At 40.7% G+C, this 19,266-nt stretch overlaps 1 protein-coding gene across 3 annotated transcripts in view; it reads right to left on the reverse strand.

Moving 5' to 3' along the window:
• Positions 1 to 1,019: 1,019 nt before the first annotated feature.
• The window catches only part of ptcd3 (pentatricopeptide repeat domain 3), a 57,899-nt gene continuing 39,652 nt past the window's right edge, over positions 1,020 to 19,266 (reverse strand). For all 3 annotated transcript variants that reach the window (XM_069923657.1, XM_069923658.1, XM_069923656.1), the window contains 6 exons: positions 6,990 to 7,080; positions 6,482 to 6,567; positions 3,541 to 3,683; positions 1,923 to 1,964; positions 1,666 to 1,824; positions 1,020 to 1,247 (listed from right to left, as the gene is read on the reverse strand). In XM_069923657.1, the coding sequence (XP_069779758.1) occupies positions 1,193 to 1,247; positions 1,666 to 1,824; positions 1,923 to 1,964; positions 3,541 to 3,683; positions 6,482 to 6,567; positions 6,990 to 7,080 (576 nt within the window). In that variant the 3' untranslated portion in view covers positions 1,020 to 1,192. The remainder of the gene's footprint in view (positions 1,248 to 1,665; positions 1,825 to 1,922; positions 1,965 to 3,540; positions 3,684 to 6,481; positions 6,568 to 6,989; positions 7,081 to 19,266) is intronic.

Raw genomic sequence — 19,266 nt, forward strand, 5'->3', positions numbered from 1 at the left:
CTGTCCTGGTTCCCTCTGCCCCCAGATGCAACAAACATAGGATCCTCCTCATCCTCACCTACCACCCCACCAGCCTCCATATCCAACACACTATCTGCCAAAATTTCTAGCACTTACTATAGGATTTCCCCACTGACATTTGTACCCACACCTCCTCCCTCACCAAGGTTTGGGGCCCCAAACAGGCCTCACAAGTGATGCAACACTTCACTTGTATATCCACAGGACTGATTTACTGCATCCAGTGCTCCCTCTGTGTCCTTCTCTACATCGGAGAGACTGGTCGCAGAAAAGATCACTTCGCTGATCACCTCTGCTCCCTCTGCCACCACAGAGACCTCCCAACTATTTCAATTCTGAGTCACACTCCCATAATCACATATCCCATCCTAACCACCTGCAGACAATATTTCCTTATTGTCTGGACTTTAACATTAAATTCTCTGCTTTCTCCTAACCTGCTCACCTTTTTCCCCCTCCCCCCACCCCTCCTTCCCTGATTGCTGCTGTTCTCTCCTTCCCTTCTCCACCTATCATCTCCTGTCTTTGCCACCCCTTTCCCTCCTCCACTCTTTTGTTTGAACGCCTGCCGACAATCTTTCAATAAGGGGCTCAATCCTGAAACATCGGGATGTAATTTTACCTTTGCTACATGAAGGACACTATTTGACCAGCTGAGTTTACCAACAGTTTGTGTTTTTATGTCTTTGTGGTTTGCACCGAGGTCGAGTCGTTTCATCCAGTTATACTTGTGCAATCAGATGACAATAAACTCGACTTGACCAGTCATTCCATGTCAACCATACTGACTGGGAGGGCCTCACAAAAAAATTCAAATCGCACTGCATGGCGTTCTGCGATTTGCAGTGGCACATCACAGTGTGCCAACAACTACAAAAAGTTCTGTGAGAGCAGAAGAGCGACAAGGCACTGCGTTCATCTTTGCTTGTGAAGGGATGGGCCATGATGATGACTTAGATCCTTAAAATGTAAAGGACTCTTTATGAGTGCACTGTAGCTTCTCTTGCACTTTCTCAGTTTTATTTCTTTTAATACATCCACATCTATGCTACATTCATCCATGGTCCAATCAGTTGCGCAGCACATACATCAAAGAAATACAATGGCCAACCCTCAGTCGGCCATTCTGCACTTTAATTGGACACAACTTGACGGATTCACCCTGATCGAGTCATTCACAATCACTGTTGTCGCTGCTGCTGTTATCCAACTCTTTCAAGGTCCTCCTGTTTATGTGAGGAAAATAAATAATTCCACAATTATACTTTGAAAACCATTGTTATTAACTAATCTGTTTTTAACCTTACAGTTAAACTCTGATAGTCCATTATCAGACTAGAAACACTGATATTTCCCATGCTCCCCTGAAACTCACTGGAGTGCCACTTCCTTCATACCCTTTAAACTGTCCAGGCAAACTGGGAAGTTATAAAAAGGGTGTAACATTAAATAATAGAAAATTTAAAGTGTTCTGGAGTGCTAATAATAACATCCAATACTCCAGAAAATCGGTTAGTCCAGCACCAAACCCCAAGCATTGGAGTTTTACTGTGTTCTTAGTCAATGCACAACAGGCATTCCCTTGGATTGATATGTTAGCCATAGCTGGTTACATCTTGAACTATTGCATGTAGACAAGATTACCTTTCTTCATCAGTCAGCTCAAATTCTGCCATAACCCGATCCAAGAACTCAGAGGTTGAAGGTAGACTGAAAGTACTAGCCAGCTTCACTAGGTCCACAGCCAGAGTCTTGTTGCTGCTTCCCTTTGCGTGGTCCAGGAACTCGTCCAGTAGAACTTTGCTGAGTAAAAAGGAGACTTCAGATATTCCTCAAAAGCATCTTTTGTTTTAAAGTATAAACATCACACAAAGTAATAATCAGTGCGGGGACCAGCTTACCTAGGGACTCTGTTGTTTGCTTTAAAAAGTGGCAGCATCTCCCTAGGGACAGAGATAACAAGTGATTGAACTGTACAGGCCAAGTCACAAACTGTCTTTTTAAGCTGGATTCATCACTAGTTAAGAATGCCAGTGACCTATGAAGACCAAGACATTTTTGGAGCCAAAGGCATGCAGTAAATATGGGAAATAGTTTGCTCTGACTCTCCATAAGAGCAGCATCTCCTTAATTTGTATTGGATCCAGGATAAGGCATCTCTGGAATAAATAAAAGGGTTGAACATGGTTGATGTGGAATGAAAGTTTCCACTTGAAGTTTTGAAGAGAGGTGAAAATAGAAATCACTTTCATATCAAATATTGTGTTCAATTAGACAAGATTAAATATGAAATAAACAGGCATGTGGTACAGGCTTCTAAGTGGAAGTGTGGAATGGGAACATTAATATTGAGACTTATTGCATTTTACATAAATGACTATGCACCACATTAGGAACATTGAACAAAGTGAAGGAAGAGACACCAAGTCCTACAACGTCTGTGCTAATTATGATGGCCCTCTACACGAATCCCCTCTGCTTGCACATGGTCCTCAACGCTCTGTCCCTTGTACATTCATGCCTGTGTGCATCTTAAACATTGCTGCCGTATCTGCTTCCACCACTTCACCTGGGAACATGTCCCATGATCCGACAATACTGTGCAAAAAAAAGTGCCTAAAATCTCCTCTGTACACCTCACTTTAAAACTATTCCCTTAGCATTAGGTATTTCCACCCTGGCAATAAGATTGGGAAATTTATAATTTTCTTTTATTCTCTGGATCTTGAAATTTTGTACTCGCTTACCTTTCTACTTTGGGCATTTATTATGCGATGAATTAGATTGAAAGAAACCACTGTGCTTTGCATTGAAGCGTTTCTCGTCTACGATCATTAGATGCACCTGGGTTCCCTACGCATTAGCTCAGCAACAGCTTAATTCCATGCTCCCAAAGTGTACCCTTGGCTGTACTTAAATTTTAAATTTAGACATTCTGCCCACAAGCCTATACCGACCACCCAATTGATCTACAACCCCCAGTACATTTTGAAGAGTGAGAGGAAACTGGAGCCCTGGGGAAAACCCATGCAGACATGGGGAGAATGTATGAACTCCTTACGGACAGAGCGGGATTCAAACCCTGGTCCCAATTGCTGGTGGTGCGACAGTGTTGAGCTAGCTGTGCTGTTGTACTGCTAACCTACGTCCTCCAAGTCAGACCATCATGTAGACTGCTGTGGCCAGTCCACAATGATGGACTAATATTATTTAATTTCAATTAAAATTTCTAGATGGAGCCTAAAAGAGAAGGCACTTATGCTCAAGAAGTCTTGGTGCTGGATACAAACCCCATGTAATAGTTAAAATGCCAATACAGTACTTGCCATTTTGCCCCCTGCCATCCCCAACCACTTTATTATCCCTGGCTCATTGTTAAAAACATGATTATAGAAATTGTGCCAGAGTGTATTTTAATAGCTGGTTACTCTTTATTAAAAAAATGAAGCAGCTCCTTTTGAACCAACAATCATTTTAAAGCTGATTTGTTCACCACAAGTTGCTCTTCACAATATTTACCAAGCATCTTGAAATCGACCTCCTCTTAGAATCAGGACAGTCACATTTCCCAAAGATGCAGCAGTCCATTTCAAGATTTTCTGCTGGTCCTTCATATAGGTCGCCTTAATATCTAATGCTGTGTCAGAAAAGGCAGCTTGCAGCTGTAAAGACATTTATTGGTTAATTTTGGTTCCTGTGCCAAGGACTGTAATATTAGGAATCTCATGTTCCTTCTGTATCACAATGAGACTTGTTTGTGGAAACAGGTGGATAATGTGGTAGATATGAACCCAATCATTCAGAATGTCTCAGTGTTAAATTGGACACCTGACCCCATTCTTGACTTGATATCAGATTCCTTTATTGTCATGTAATAATACAAAACGTAATATTACACAAAATTGCTTTGTGCCTGCTGTAAGGTGAAGAGTCACCATTAGTGTTGCCCAGCGCCCCTCACAGTAAGGGAGAAAGAGAAGCAACGAGTCCCTTCAGAGCAGAGTCACTGAGTGTCTGTGGATTCACCTGCAGCGCTTCTGCAGCCACAAAGGCTCCAGTTCAATCCATTGGTAACCTGAGCTCCAGATTGCTGACACAATCAGGAAGCCTTCAGTGCTCAAGGCCCTTCAGGAAGCCTTCTTACCCCCAGCATCCTATCGAATTCTGGCTCCAATATATTTGTTCCCATGAGCCAGTCTCCAGGAGCCCGCAATTCCTGCAGCTGCCTGGACTGCAAGTCACCCGTAGCCTGTGTGGGTCTCTGTGCTAAACTTCTTGCTGATTCACTGTTGTGGTCACCATCCTGGAGAGTTGTCTCCTTTGCCTCTCCTTCTCAAAGGTGGTTGTGGGGGTGGGGGTGTTCTCCCGGGTTCTGGTGCCCTGCGCTGGTCCCCAACTGCCCGGGGTCTGCAAGCCCTCGTGGCTGATGCTGAGCATAGGTGCTGCCATCTTGGGCACAGACCTCCGTGGTTGCAGTATTTTACTTACAAACAACATCAGCTTCTTGAACAGGCAGTTTAAAGTCTATTTGGAGTGGCTGGCATTAGTAGTTGAACTCTTTGGACCAACAGCGTGTCTCCGTTCTCCTGGATCTGCACCAGTGACAGCACAGCCATACAAAAAGGAATATAATCACACTTTGGATTCTGTCCTGTTTAAAGCCTGGACTTGCTTGGAGACTGGTCTTGTTTCTTGCTAATATCTATGTTTGGCTGTTTCCCCATACACCTTAATATACACCTTCCACCCCATTATTTATTCCACTGTTCATTCGGAACACTCATAATTGTGCCAAGACCATGCTGCCAATTCTATGCTGTTCTGTTCCATGCTACTAAAAAATATTGACCATCATGCCTGTCTGTTGGTCAGTCTACTACATGCTGGATTTGGAACTTCTAATCCATACAAGCACGTTTATGGGAAATGAGAGAACCATAGAACATCACAGCACATTTATAATATCACTTCTTGCTAAGCTACCATCATCACTTCGGTTTCAAACAATAATCTTGTGTTAGGCTCCACTCACTTAACCAGCTCAACCCTCACCAAGTTCTGGTTTCTAACTATTCCTGTCCTCATCAATCAAAATCGTCTTTCAATTTTTTTTTCTGAGTGCTTAAAATTTACCTTGGGTAAGAATACTTTCCCACTTTTAAACAAAGTACAAGGTTGAACAAGAAACCTGATGCTTGGGTTGAGGGCAATGCTAGAAAAATTCTGCGGACTATGCAGCCTCCATAGGAAGTAAAGGATAACCAATGTTTCGGGTCTGGGCCTTTCGTCAGGTATATACGACTTTCTCCAGAACATTTGTGTATTGCAAAGTCTGAATGAATTTGTTATTGTGGTTTGATGCAATTCCTACATTTGTACTCTTCAGTCTTTAGAGCTGAGGTTTAGTCAGGGTTTTCTGAAGAATTGTTTACCACTTTCAACATCTCTGCAAGGTTATTCTCAGCTCCTTTCCACAGTGATTACTTCATATCTAAACTTTCCCATTCTGGTGTTCTCTACATAGCCGCTGGGCCTCAAACACAATGCCTCATCTAGTGAGGTGTGAAACTGGCCATGTTATTCAGTTGCAGATTTCATAAGAAATCCTTATTTTGGCTGGAAGGTCAGTTAAAATTGCCCATTCTGTTCAATTTAAAAGCAGATTCCACTGACGTTCTCGGTATTGTTCAGCTCGATCTTCGGATTTATTATTGCTGAGTCAAGCCCACAATTTCCTACCACAAGGATTAACCACCACCACTGGGTTGAAGCAGTTTGCCAGCATTACATCAAGAAACCACAACAATCTAAATATGACACATTGGAATGTAAAAATACATAGTTGTATTCCCGTCAAGAAAATTTCCTATAACTTAAATAAGTATGACATATTTTTACAAGTTTGGCATCCATATTTACAAATCTCTGGTGTAAACCTTTAATTATGTTCATCCAAATCCTTGAAACTCTGTTGATCTTCTCCAAAAAAAATTAATTGAATATGAATTTATGATCCGTGGAGTGTGCGGCTCTTTTCACCAATCCATCTTGCTTTTCTTCTTTCTTTCCTTTTGCTTTATTTTTTCTTGCTTTTCTTTCCAAAACTATCTTTTTCGTTTCTTTGGGGTCTTTCTTGGGTGGGTTGGGGGATTGGGCTCTAACCATCATGGAGTAAATTCTGGATTTATTTTTGCACGTACTTTTTAACCTTGTACTTGACTGCATGTGTGGTCAAAAAAATTTTAAATATATATAAAAAAACAATAAACATCACCCTGATGTTACTGAACACACTTCAATCAGCTTGCAGGGTCACCCACTTCCATGAATTTATGTTGAAATCATCTGTGCTTACATAATGTAATTCCCCTCCCCCCCTCCCCCCACTTATTACATTGTTATTACTGTAGCAGTAATAACAACGTACAGAAATATCAATGATCTCAGTGACGTTCCTTACCTCTGGAGGGTGCTTGTCCCGACCCATCAGTTCAAGCACTTCCTCCACAAGATCCTCCTTGTTACTGTGACCAAGGTACTTAATGTCTGTGGAAAATATGGAGACTCAAACAATTTGTTTGGCATATTATATGTCAAAGTATTTTACAACAAATGAAATGGTAAGCAAAACTCAATTGTCCTTTGCAAGCTCCCAAAAATAGCTAAAGGACAATGACCAGATAATGAATGAGTGATTAAAAACTGAATTGGTCTCTTCAAAATATGCATTCTTGTCTGCTCACTTGAGACAACAGACAAGAGATGTTTGTTGTCGTCGATAAAATAGATCAGACTGGATTTTTGTGCTCCAGACCCTCAGGGGTGACTTGAGCCCACAGTCTCTGAAATAGTGTGTACTGCACCGCAATCAGCCCTGAGCTGGTGAAAGTCAGATTACAGCCTCCACTCAAGAACAGGGAACTGACAAATCCCTGCCATGCACCAATGAACAGCTGAGTTGCACCAACCTTTCCAGATGTGTGGAATCAACTGCAACTGGTTCTCGGTGTCCAAAGCCTGCAGCAGATCTTTCACACCCTGCACATTGGGATAGTATAGCTGGAAAAAAAAGAGTTCACCCTTCAGTCTCATACTCTTCATTAGATTGTGCAGCCCTCGATGTTGTGCCGACCCATATATTCTTTCCTTTTTTTTTTATTTTTTTAAATTTTTTATTTTTCACACCATAAACCACATTAACCATGATACATACTTTTTCCTTTTCAAATATATACAGTGCCATTTTCTCCACCCCCCTCCCTCCTCCCATCCCACCCTCCCTACTTCCCCCCTCCCATCCATTTAAAGTACAAAATCTAGGATACATTAAACCTGTCAAACAATGTTGTCATTCATTAAAAATAAACAAGAAATTCCACTGAGTCAACTCTTCTCACTTCCCTCTCCTTTCGTTAATTTAGGTAGTGAATGTCCCCGGTAGGTTTTCGCTATTGTGTTTCATGTAAGGCTCCCATATTTGTTCAAATATTTCAATATTATTTCTTAAACTATATGTTATTTTTTCTAATGGAATACATTTATTCATTTCCATATACCATTGTTGTATTTTCAAATTATCTTCCGATTTCCAGGTTGACATAATACATTTTTTTTGCTACGGCTAGAGCTATCTTAACAAATCTTTTTTGTGCATCCTCCAAATCAATTCCAAATTCTTTGCTTTCCATGCCACCCAGGAGGAAGACCTCTGGATTCCCTGGCACGTTGTTCTCTGCAATTTTATTTAATATTTGGTTTAGATCCTCCCAAAATCTTTCCACTTTCTCACACCGCCGCTCCCACCTCTCCCTTACATCGAAAACATCTATCAGATACTGCCGGGCCCCATCTATTCAACTCCCGAGGTGCAATGCACAGCCTGTGCATCCAGCTACACTGCATCACACGCAACCTCGCACCCATTGCACTTCTCATCGTTCCAGGACACAACCCCCTATCTTCATATTTAAATCTTGCTCCCATTCCCGTCCAGCTCCACCATTTGTTTCCTCACTCTCCCCCCCTCGCAAATCTTTTGATTATCATTGTATCTGTATCCACACACTCAAAGCCACCTCCCTCCGGTAAACTCAGACTGCCTCCCAATTTGTCCCTCAAGTAGGATCTCAATCGGCAACATGCCAGCACCGTATCCTGAGCCATATTGTATTTATCCTTCATTTGTTCAAAGGATAACAATCTACCTCCTGAAAAACAATTTTCCATTCTCTCGATCCCCCCCTCTCCCATTCTCCAAAGGAAAGGCCATCCACTGTAAAAGGGAGTAACCTACCTTGCGTCAATATTAGTTTTGGTAATTGATAATCTGTTCTATTTCTCTCTACATGAATCTTCTTCCAAATATTGAGGAGATGATGTAATATTAGAGAACTTCTACGCTGCACCAATCCTCCATCCCATCTATATAATATGTGTTCAGGTATCTTTTCCCCTATTTCATCTAATTCTAATCTAGTCCAATCTGGCTTTTCCCTTGTTTGATAAAAATCTGATAGGTATCTTAATTGTGCGGCTCTATAATAATTTTTAAAGTTTGGCAGTTGTAAGCCTCCTTGTTTATACCATTCTGTTAATTTATCTAGTGCTATCCTCGGTTTTCCCCATTTCCATAAAAATTTCCTTATTATTTTCTTTAACTCCTTGAAGAATTTCTCTGTCAGGTGTATTGGCAATGCCTGAAATAGGTATAATATCCTTGGAAAAATGTTCATTTTAATACAGTTTATCCTTCCTATTAGTGTTAGTGGTAAATCTTTCCAATGCTCTAAATCGTCCTGTAATTTTTTCATTAGTGGATAATAATTGAGTTTATATAGTTGGCCGAGATTTTTATTTATTTGTATACCTAGATATCTTATTGCTTGCATTTGCCATCTGAATGGTGATTCCTTCTTAAATTTTGAGAAATCCGCATTATTCATAGGCATTGCTTCACTTTTTATTTACGTTAATCTTGTAACCCGACACTTCTCCATATTCCTTCAATTTCTTATATAATTCTTTTATTGATAGTTCTGGTTCTGTTAAGTATACTATAACATCATCTGCAAATAAACTGATTTTATATTCCTTGTCTTTTATTTTTATCCCTTTTATATTATTTTCTGTTCTTATCAATTCTGCTAGTGGTTCTATAGCTAACGCGAACAATAAAGGTGATAGTGGGCATCCCTGCCGTGTTGACCTGCTTAAGTTAAATTGCTTTGATACATATCCATTTACTGTCACTTTCGCCAATGGTCCCTTATATAATGCTTTAATCCAATTAATATACTTCTCTGGTAAACTGAATTTTTGCAATACTTTGAATAAATAATTCCATTCTACTCTGTCAAAGGCCTTCTCTGCGTCTAAAGCAACTGCTACTGTTGGCGCTTTACTCCCTTCTACTGCATGGATTAAATTAATAAATTTACAAATATTGTCTGTTGTGCGTCTTTTTTTAATAAATCCAGTTTGGTCTAGATTTACCATTTTCGGTACATGCTCTGCTAATCTGTTTGCTAATAGTTTAGCTATTATCTTATAATCTGTGTTAAGTAAAGATATTGGTCTATATGACGCTGGTGCGAGTGGATCTTTCCCTTGCTTTAGTATTACTGTAATTATTGCTGTTTTACATGAATCTGGTAAGCTTTGTGTTTTATCAATCTGGTTGATTACTTCCAGGAGGGGAGGAATTAATAAATCTTTAAATGTTTTATAGAATTCTATTGGGAATCCATCCTCTCCTGGTGTTTTATTATTTGGTAATTTTTTTATTATCTCTTGTATTTCTACTATTCCAAATGATTCTGTTAATTTATTTTGCTCCTCTATTTGTAGTTTTGGTAGTTCAATTTTAGTTAGAAATTCATCTATTTTCCCTTCTTTCCCTTCGTTTTCAGTTTGGTATAATTGTTCATAGAATTCTCTAAAGTTTTCCTTGATCTCCTTTGGATTATATGTGATTTGCTTGTCTTTTTTCCTTGATGCCAATACCATTTTCTTAGCTTGTTCTGTCTTAAACTGCCATGCTAGAATTTTGTGCGTTTTTTCCCCTAGTTCATAATATTTCTGTTTTGTCTTCATTATATTCTTCTCCACCTTATATGTTTGTAGTGTTTCATATTTTATTTTTTTATCTGCCAATTCTCTTCTTTTAGTTGTATCTTCCTTCATTGCTAATTCTTTTTCTATATTTACTATTTCCCTTTCCAACTGCTCTGTTTCCTGATTATAGTCCTTCTTCATCTTGGTTACATAACTTATTATTTGCCCTCTAATGAACGCTTTCATTGCATCCCATAGTATAAACTTATCTTTCACTGATTCCGTGTTTATTTCAAAATACATTTTAATTTGTCTTTCAATGAATTCTCTAAAATCCTGCCTTTTGAGTAACATGGAGTTTAATCTCCATCTATACATTCTTGGAGGGATGTCCTCTAACTTTATTGTCAATATTAAGGGTGAATGGTCCGATAATATTCTAGCTTTATATTCTGTTTTTCTTACTCTATCTTGCATACGAGCTGATAACAAAAATAGGTCTATTCTTGAGTATGTTTTATGTCTAGCCGAGTAATATGAATATTCCTTTTCCTTTGGGTGTTGTTTCCTCCATATATCCAAAAGTTGCATTTCTTCCATCGATTTAATTATAAATTTGGTTACTTTGTTCTTTCCGTTAATTTTTTTTCCCAGTTTTGTCCATATTTGAATCTAAATTCAGGTTAAAATCCCCTCCCATTAATATGTTCCCTTGCGTATCTGCTATCTTCAAAAAAATATCTTGCATAAACTTTTGATCTTCTTCGTTAGGTGAATATACATTGAGTAGATTCCAAAACTCCGAATATATCTGACATTTTATCATTACATATCTCCCTGCTGGAGATATTATTTCCCCTTCTATTTTAATTGGCACATTTTTACTAATTAATATAGCTACTCCTCTTGCTTTTGAATTATATGACGCTGCTGTTACGTGCCCTACCCAATCTCTCTTTAATTTCTTGTGCTCCAATTCAGTTAAATGTGTTTCTTGCACAAATGCTATATCAATTTTTTCTTTTTTCAGTAAATTTAGCAGTTTCTTCCTTTTAATTTGGTTATGTATTCCGTTAATATTCAAAGTCATATAGTTCAGCGTAGCTATTTTATACTTTGTTTATCTTCCCTTTCCGTTTCTCCATCATTACCTTTCCTTCTTATCCATTTCTGCTTTCTTGTTTTGAACACTTTATAAGACAACATTTCTAAAACATCAAACATTTTCCCTGTTCTCCTATTTAAAACTTCTTTAACCCCAATCTCCCCTCCCCCTCCTGAGTTGTCCTTTATCCCTTGTCGGACAACCACATCTCCCCTCTCCATTTGGATTTGCGAATTCACTCGCAAACGTCAGCTGATTTTGCAGTGACCGTAACTCCTCCCCACCCAGCTCCCCCCAGAAAAGATTTCAATTTTCATATGTAACAAAGGTCACTCTTTTAATTCCCTCATTCCCTCTATTCCATTTCCCTCCCTTATTAATTCTTGTCTATACTCTCTATATTTTCCTCTAAATACGGATACATTCATGTATGCACACGATATATATATATATATATATATATATATATATATGTGTGTGTGTGTATATATATATATATATATTTCTTTGGCTTGGCTTCGCGGACGAAGATTTATGGAGGGGGTAAAAAGTCCACGTCAGCTGCAGGCTCGTTTGTGGCTGACAAGTCCGATGCGGGACAGGCAGACACGATTGCAGCGGTTGCAGGGGAAAATTGGTGGGTTGGGGTTGGGTGTTGGGTTTTTCCTCCTTTGCCTTTTGTCAGTGAGGTAGGCTCTGCGGTCTTCTTCAAAGGAGGTTGCTGCCCGCCAAACTGTGAGGCGCCAAGATGCACGGTTTGAGGCGATATCAGCCCACTGGCGGTGGTCAATGTGGCAGGCACCAAGAGATTTCTTTAGGCAGTCCTTGTACCTTTTCTTTGGTGCACCTCTGTCACGGTGGCCAGTGGAGAGCTCGCCATATAACACGATCTTGGGAAGGCGATGGTCCTCCATTCTGGAGACGTGACCCATCCAGCGCAGCTGGATCTTCAGCAGCGTGGACTCGATGCTGTCGACCTCTGCCATCTCGAGTACTTCGACGTTAGGGATGTAAGCGCTCCAATGGATGTTGAGGATAGAGCGGAGACAACGCTGGTGGAAGCGTTCTAGGAGCCGTAGGTGGTGCCGGTAGAGGACCCATGATTCGGAGCCGAACAGGAGTGTGGGTATGACAACGGCTCTGTATACGCTTATCTTTGTGAGGTTTTTCAGTTGGTTGTTTTTCCAGACTCTTTTGTGTAGTCTTCCAAAGGCGCTATTTGCCTTGGCGAGTCTGTTGTCTATCTCATTGTCGATCCTTGCATCTGATGAAATGGTGCAGCCGAGATAGGTAAACTGGTCAACAATATATATATATATATATATATACACACACACACATATACCCCTTTACACACATACATATAAATCATGGTCATTTTTACTCTTATTACATGTCTTCATCTCTCTGCTTGTTTTGTAGTTGTTCTGCAAATTTCCTTGCTTCCTCTGGATCCGAGAATAGTCTGTTTTGTTGCCCTGGAATAATTATTTTAAGTACCGCTGGGTACCTTAACATAAATTTATATCCTTTTTTCCATAAGATCGTTTTCGCTGTATTGCAAAACTTATGTCTGGATAGAAAATTTTTTTTTGACCTTTATATTCCAGTGGCTTTTTGTCCTCTCTTACTTTCTTCATTGCTTTCTCCAATATATTTTCTCTTGTTGTATATCTTAAGAATTTTACTAAAATGGTTCTTGGTTTTTGCTGCGGTTGTGGTTTCGGGGCTAAAGTTCTATGTGCCCTCTCTATTTCCATTTCTTCCTGTAATTCTGGTCTTCCCAGGACCCTGGGGATCCAATCTTTTATAAATTCTCTCATATTCTTGCCTTCTTCATCTTCCTTAAGGCTCACTATCTTTATATTATTTCTTCTATTATAGTTTTCTATCATATCTATCTTCTGAGCTAACAGCTCCTGTGCCTCTTTAGCTTTTTTATTAGATTCTTCTAATTTCTCTTTTACTTCCATATCTACAAATGTTTCTCGTTTTTCCATATTTTCCACTCTTTTTGCCAATTCTGATATGGCCACTTCCATTTTATTCATTCTTTCTTCTGCATTCTTAATTCTTTTTATCTCATCAAATTCTTGTAATTGCCATTCTTTCACTGATTCCATATATTCTTTAAAAAGAGCTACATCCATTGTCTTGCTTTTCTCTTCTTCTTCCACTTCTTTCTGTTCTTCTTCTTCTTCTTCCTCTGGGTTGACCATCTGTTGTTTCCATGTTTTCTTTTTACCCTCTTCTTTCTTGTTGTCATTATTGTCTGTGTTCTGCACCTGCTGCTGTGCTGCAGATGTCTCTCTCAGCTGTGGAGATCGACTCCACAGCTGTCCCCCCCACTCGTCAGTGTGTTTTTTTTCATGCATATCGCGCATGCGCGGTTGCGCACTTTTACTCGGCTCTGCGAGCCATTTTTGTAGTCCCGAGCCCGGGACCTCCACTGACCTGTGGGAGCGGGCCTCTCTCTCCGCGGCGGGCCTCTTCGGACAGGTAAGGCCTTCACCTTCTTCTTCCGACGTCTTTCCTTCTTCTTTTCTTCCCGTTGTTTTTGGTTTTTCTTTCTTCGCTGCCATTTTCTTAACACTTTTACTTTCATTTTGTTTTGGTTTTTAAGTTTGTGCCTTTGCTTTTTCTCTATCTTTTTTTTAACTTTTCTCGAGAGGGCTGGAGTTCCCCTACCGGCCACTACTCCATCACGTGACTCCTCCCCCATATATTCTTTCCTTAAAAAAAGTACTAAACCCACCCTACTCCATAACCCTCTATTTTTCTTCCATCCATGTGCCTGTCCAAGTCTCTTAAATGCCCCTAATATTCCAGCTGCCACCACCATCCCTGACAAGGCATTCCAGGCACCCACAACTCTGTAAAAAAAAACTTACCCCTGATGTCTCCCCTAAATTTTCCTCCCTTAACTTTGTACATATTGCTGTGTATAAGCCTGCCATGTCACCCTTCCATATCTCTCTCTCTCTCTCTGAATGCCAGTAGCCACCTTAGTCTAATGGTATAAAAGAATGAGAAAGTACCACATCTCCAAGTCTTAATTGCGCAAGTGCATACACGACAGTGGCAACGAGGAACGAAACGAAACCTACGCGTGCTCCATGCACCAACCAGGGAAAGGAAGCAAAAGAATTAAGGTAAAAGGTGACTACCTATCGAACTCCATGAGTTCCCACCAAAAGATCAAATCAAAAGCATGCCAAGATGGTGGTGGGAAAGTTTGGAGAAATCAAAGAAGCAGATGCAAGTTGGGGTAATTACCTAGAACCATTTAACCACTACTGCGTAGCCCATAATATTATTGAAGCCCAGGTAAACTGAAAACGTGCCCTATTCCTCAGTATAATGGGCAGAAAAACATTCAATCTCCTTTTAAGCCCCAGATCACTGGTTATGGTAGAAAGTTAACGATTCAATGAAAGGAAACAAATGCCAGGGGAGGCAGTAAGTGAATACCTCGCAGTGTTGTGTAAACTGTCCAAGTACTGTCATTTCGAGCAGTTTCTGACCCAAGCACTTCAAGACAGACACCGACGGTGATGGGGTTGGCAGATCGCCAGGCAAAACAGAAATTACTGGCAATGGATGATGAACTCTCAAGATCGCTTATAGAACTGTCTGCAGCTTGGAAATGGCAGACAAAAATTTGGATGTGGGCCAACAAGACCTGCTGGTCGGGAGGTTTTCCCGCCAACAGGGCTTCCATTGTGGGAAGTACAACCATCACCCAGAAAGCTGTTTCTTCAAAAATTCCAAATGCCATCGATGCAAGAAAAAAGGACAAATCAAATTGAGATGTCCAATTAAAGAAACAGTAGAATGAAGCTGAACTCAAAATGCTGATAACCACCCAACCGAGGTCAAAGTGCTAGCAGAGAGAGAGAGAGAGAGAGAGAGAGAGAGAGAGAGAGAGAGAGAGAGGGTCTGACAATGAACATAGCAACAACTCTGAAGACGACAAAACAACAGCTGCAGTCTTGCACATCCGAAAGATAAACGAAAAAGGCACAGCAATTTATATTCAACTAAAAGTAAACAACCAACCTCTGAAAATAGAACTCAACACAGGAGCTACAGTGTCTCTCATGCCATTACATTTAAAGCAAAGGTGAAAACAACTGAAGTTACACTGAGATCTGTTACAGGAGACAAAATCAAAGTGTTTGGGAAATGTACGGTCAAGGTACAATACAAGCAACAACAACCAAAAACACTATATCTCTACATCATAGATACCCAGGCACCAGCACTTTTAAGAAACTGGCTATAACACATTCCCCTAGACTGACTGGAGATCAGTTCAATACTGACTAAACCACGAAGACAACACCCAGCAAGAACTCAATGACCATGCTGTGTTCTTCAAACAAGGGTTGGTAAAGATCAAAGGGGTTCAAACTAAACTGCAATGAAAAGAGAATGTGGAACCAAAGTTCATCAAAGCTAGGACAGTTCCATTTGCAATGAAAGGAAAAATTGAAGCTGAGTTAAATAGATTAAAAGATGAAGGCATATTAGACCCAAAAGAATACAGTGAATGGGCAACACCCATTGTACCTGTATGGAAAGCAAACAGTGAGATTTGCATTTGCACCGATTACAAAGTCACCATCAATCAGGCACTAAAAGTACCAGAACTTCCCATGCCCAAAGCAGAACTATTTCAAGCACTAAATGGAGGGCAAAAGTTCACAAAACTAGATCTGTCACAGACATACCAACAAATAGAGTTGGACAAAGAATCAAGACAACATGCGACAATCAATGCCCACCTGGGACTGTTCACCTGTACACAGGCCATACAGAATCTCAGGAGCACCTGCAACTTTTCAAACTACAATGGACAAATTACTACACGGAATACCAGTGGGATGTTACCTCGATGCTACCATCTTCACGGGCCGAAACAACAAGGAACACTTACAAAACCTTGAAAAGGTCCTACACAGGCCAACATACGACTATGACAGGATAAGTGTGTCTTCATGCTGCCCTCGGTGACATATTTAGGATTTACAATCAACAAGGAGGGGGTATGTATGGATCCAGCAGTCACAGAAGCTGTTTGCAAAGCCCCATATCCAACCAACAAGTCGGAATTACAGTCTTTTCTAGACCTTATTAGCAACATATCCCTAACATGTCTACATTATGCAGCCCCCTAAGCCACCTACTCAAGAAAGATCAAAAATGGTACTGGAATACAGAAATGACTAAAAGAAATATTAACAACAACAAATGAGGTTCTGATCCACTACGACCCAAACAAGGAAGTGACTCTAGCCGTTGATGCTTCACCAGCGGGACTGGAAGCAGTACTGCCCCAAATCACAGAGAAGGATGAGCAACCAGTGGCATATATTTCGTGGACATGAACTTCAAGCGAACGCAATTACGCACAACTGGAGAAGGAAGGATTAGCAATAATATGTGGTGTAAAAAGATTCCACCAATATCTCTACAGAAGAACTTTCACCCTAATCACTGACAACAAACCTCTAAGTTTGATTCTGGGCCCCCACAAAGGTATACCAATATTAGCTGCAGCCAGAATTTAAAGATGGGCCATGCTACTAGCTGCACAAACTTCAAAGTAAAAGATAAAATGGGAAGACTCAACGGCCATGCTGAGGCCTCATCATGCTTCCACAATCTGAAACTGAACAAAAAGAAGAAATTATTGAATGGAGAGCAGAGGCAGCAGTTATCAACCAAGAACAACTACAACAACTGCCCATTACATCCTGATGATCGGTAAAGAAACCCAAAAAGAGGCAACGTTAAGCAAAGTCTTATACTTCACCCTTAATGAATGGCCAGAATCTGAAGTCATAACAGAAGACCTGAAAACTTACTTCACACGTCACCATGAACTATCAGTTGAAGAAGGATGTTTACTTTGGGGTACAAATAGCAAAACACCATAATATCAGTGCTGTACCACAACCATCCAGTAATAGTATGAATGAAAGTGCTGGCCAGGATGCATGTTTGGTGGCTATCAATAGACAACAGTGAGAGAATGCAAAATATGTCAGTTAATGCAGCCAAAAATGTGGCAGGTCGAGGCCAACCCATGGAAATAGCTTTCCAGACTCTGGCGTCAGATTCATGTAGACTTCGCAGGGCCATTCATGAGAGAAACGTTCCTTATAGAGGTGGATGCGTATTCCAAATGGCCAGTAGTTTAGCATATGAAAATCACCAAAACAATTGAAAGTCTATGGGCCATGTTTGCCACATATGGATGACCTCACGAATTGGTCACGGACAATGGACCCCAGTTTACATCAGAACTTTTAAAGAAATTTATGTGTGACAATATCAGACATATTTTGTCAGCACCCTATCACCCAAGTACTTCTTTGTACAAATATTCAAAAAGGCAACGAAAACCAAGAAACTCCCAACTGCCTCCTGGACTCAGAATTGCAGATTTCCTACTGGGGTACAGAAATTCACTGCATTCTACCACAAAACGCACCTCTTCAGAATTGATATTTGGCCTCAAACTGCGAACAAGACTATCCACAACTCACCCTAATCTGGGCCTCCGTTTAGAAAAATCCACATCACCACAAACCTTACCTAGAACGCTGGAGGTGGGCAAGAGTACTGGTACAAGATTACAGACAATACAAAGACCCATTGGTGGTAGGGGTGATCCTACAAAAGTTGAGCCCCTGCTCATACTCTGTTCTAGTGGGAGAAAGACTGTGGAAACGACACCTTGACCAATTGCGGCCATTGTCTGACACCAAAATCCATGAACTACCTCACCACCTAGAGGAGGTAGAGCCAGTCCTGCCGTGGTCTGCCATGGCAATCCAAACCCTTGGGCTGAGTGAAAGAGGGGGTGGAGATGGGTAGCCCAGTAACTGCAACAAGCAGCCCAGCACGTAGAACCCTGGAGGCCAGCAAAAGCTGGCAGTCATCGTTGACCCAACTATCTATGGATCCCACCCAGAACAGCTCCGAGCAAATACTGGTCCAGCATGTCACGCCAAGGCAGTCCAAGAGAGTGCTTTAAGGACAATGTTCCGTAATTATTATTAAGTTCCTTTCCGTATTATAATCACTCAGAATATGTACCCTAATTTGCACTAGTAGTCATGGGCCCGATGTAGTAATGGTAGTTAGAGGGGGCCCATTCAACATTTATTGCATGGGGGGGGGGGAGAGGGGGCGTTGTGTATTAGCCCGCCTTGCTGTTCATCATGATGCCCTTATAGGGAGCCTATAGACTGTTCCCAGCACAATGATTGCTCCCTTCCCATTTCTGACTTCTACCTACACCGACTCAGTGGACATTCTCTCTGCAGTGTCATCCCTTTCTATAGCCATGATACTATCCCTGACCAGTAATCCTACTTCCCCCTTTTCTACCTCCCATCCTATTCCTTTTAAAATACCTAAACCCCTGTACCTGCTTCAGCCAATCTTGTCCTAATAATCCTAGCATTGAAGTAGACACATTTCAAACCCTCTAACAGGCTACATCTGTCCTTTCTCACTAACTTAGAAGACATAACATTATACTTTTGTCCTTATACTATAATCTCTGCACTCACATTTGGATTCACCCCCCTGCCAAGCAGTTTAAAATCTCCCCAACAGCTCTAGCAAACCTGCCGCCAGGATATTGGTTCCTCTCTAGTTCAGGTGCAGCCCATCCTTTTTGTACAGGTCAGACCTTCCCCAGAATGTTCCAGATATCTGAACCCCTGCCCCATCTCTTCAATGTCTGCCACTCTTCCTTGACATTCACTAAACGAAACACAGAAGTAGCTTCAGGAATATAAATGCCTTGGGCTTCTAGATCCTCCGCCAGATCTAGAAACTCATAGATCAACAAACGCTCAACTCGAGCACAACATTTACGATCATACCCATTGAACAACATTCTCAATATTGAACAATCCTTCTCCAACCTCTTTGCTCTTTATCCTTGTTCTACCTACATCTACCTCTGCAAGGTTTATAAACTGGGCTATCTCTGACGGCTCATTCATCTCCCTAATTTTTTGTCCTTTCAAGTTCAATGTTCAAACAAATACTGATGATAAGCCAAC

This window comes from Narcine bancroftii, chromosome 3 (genome assembly GCF_036971445.1).
Source record: "Narcine bancroftii isolate sNarBan1 chromosome 3, sNarBan1.hap1, whole genome shotgun sequence".
NCBI lineage: Eukaryota > Metazoa > Chordata > Chondrichthyes > Torpediniformes > Narcinidae > Narcine > Narcine bancroftii.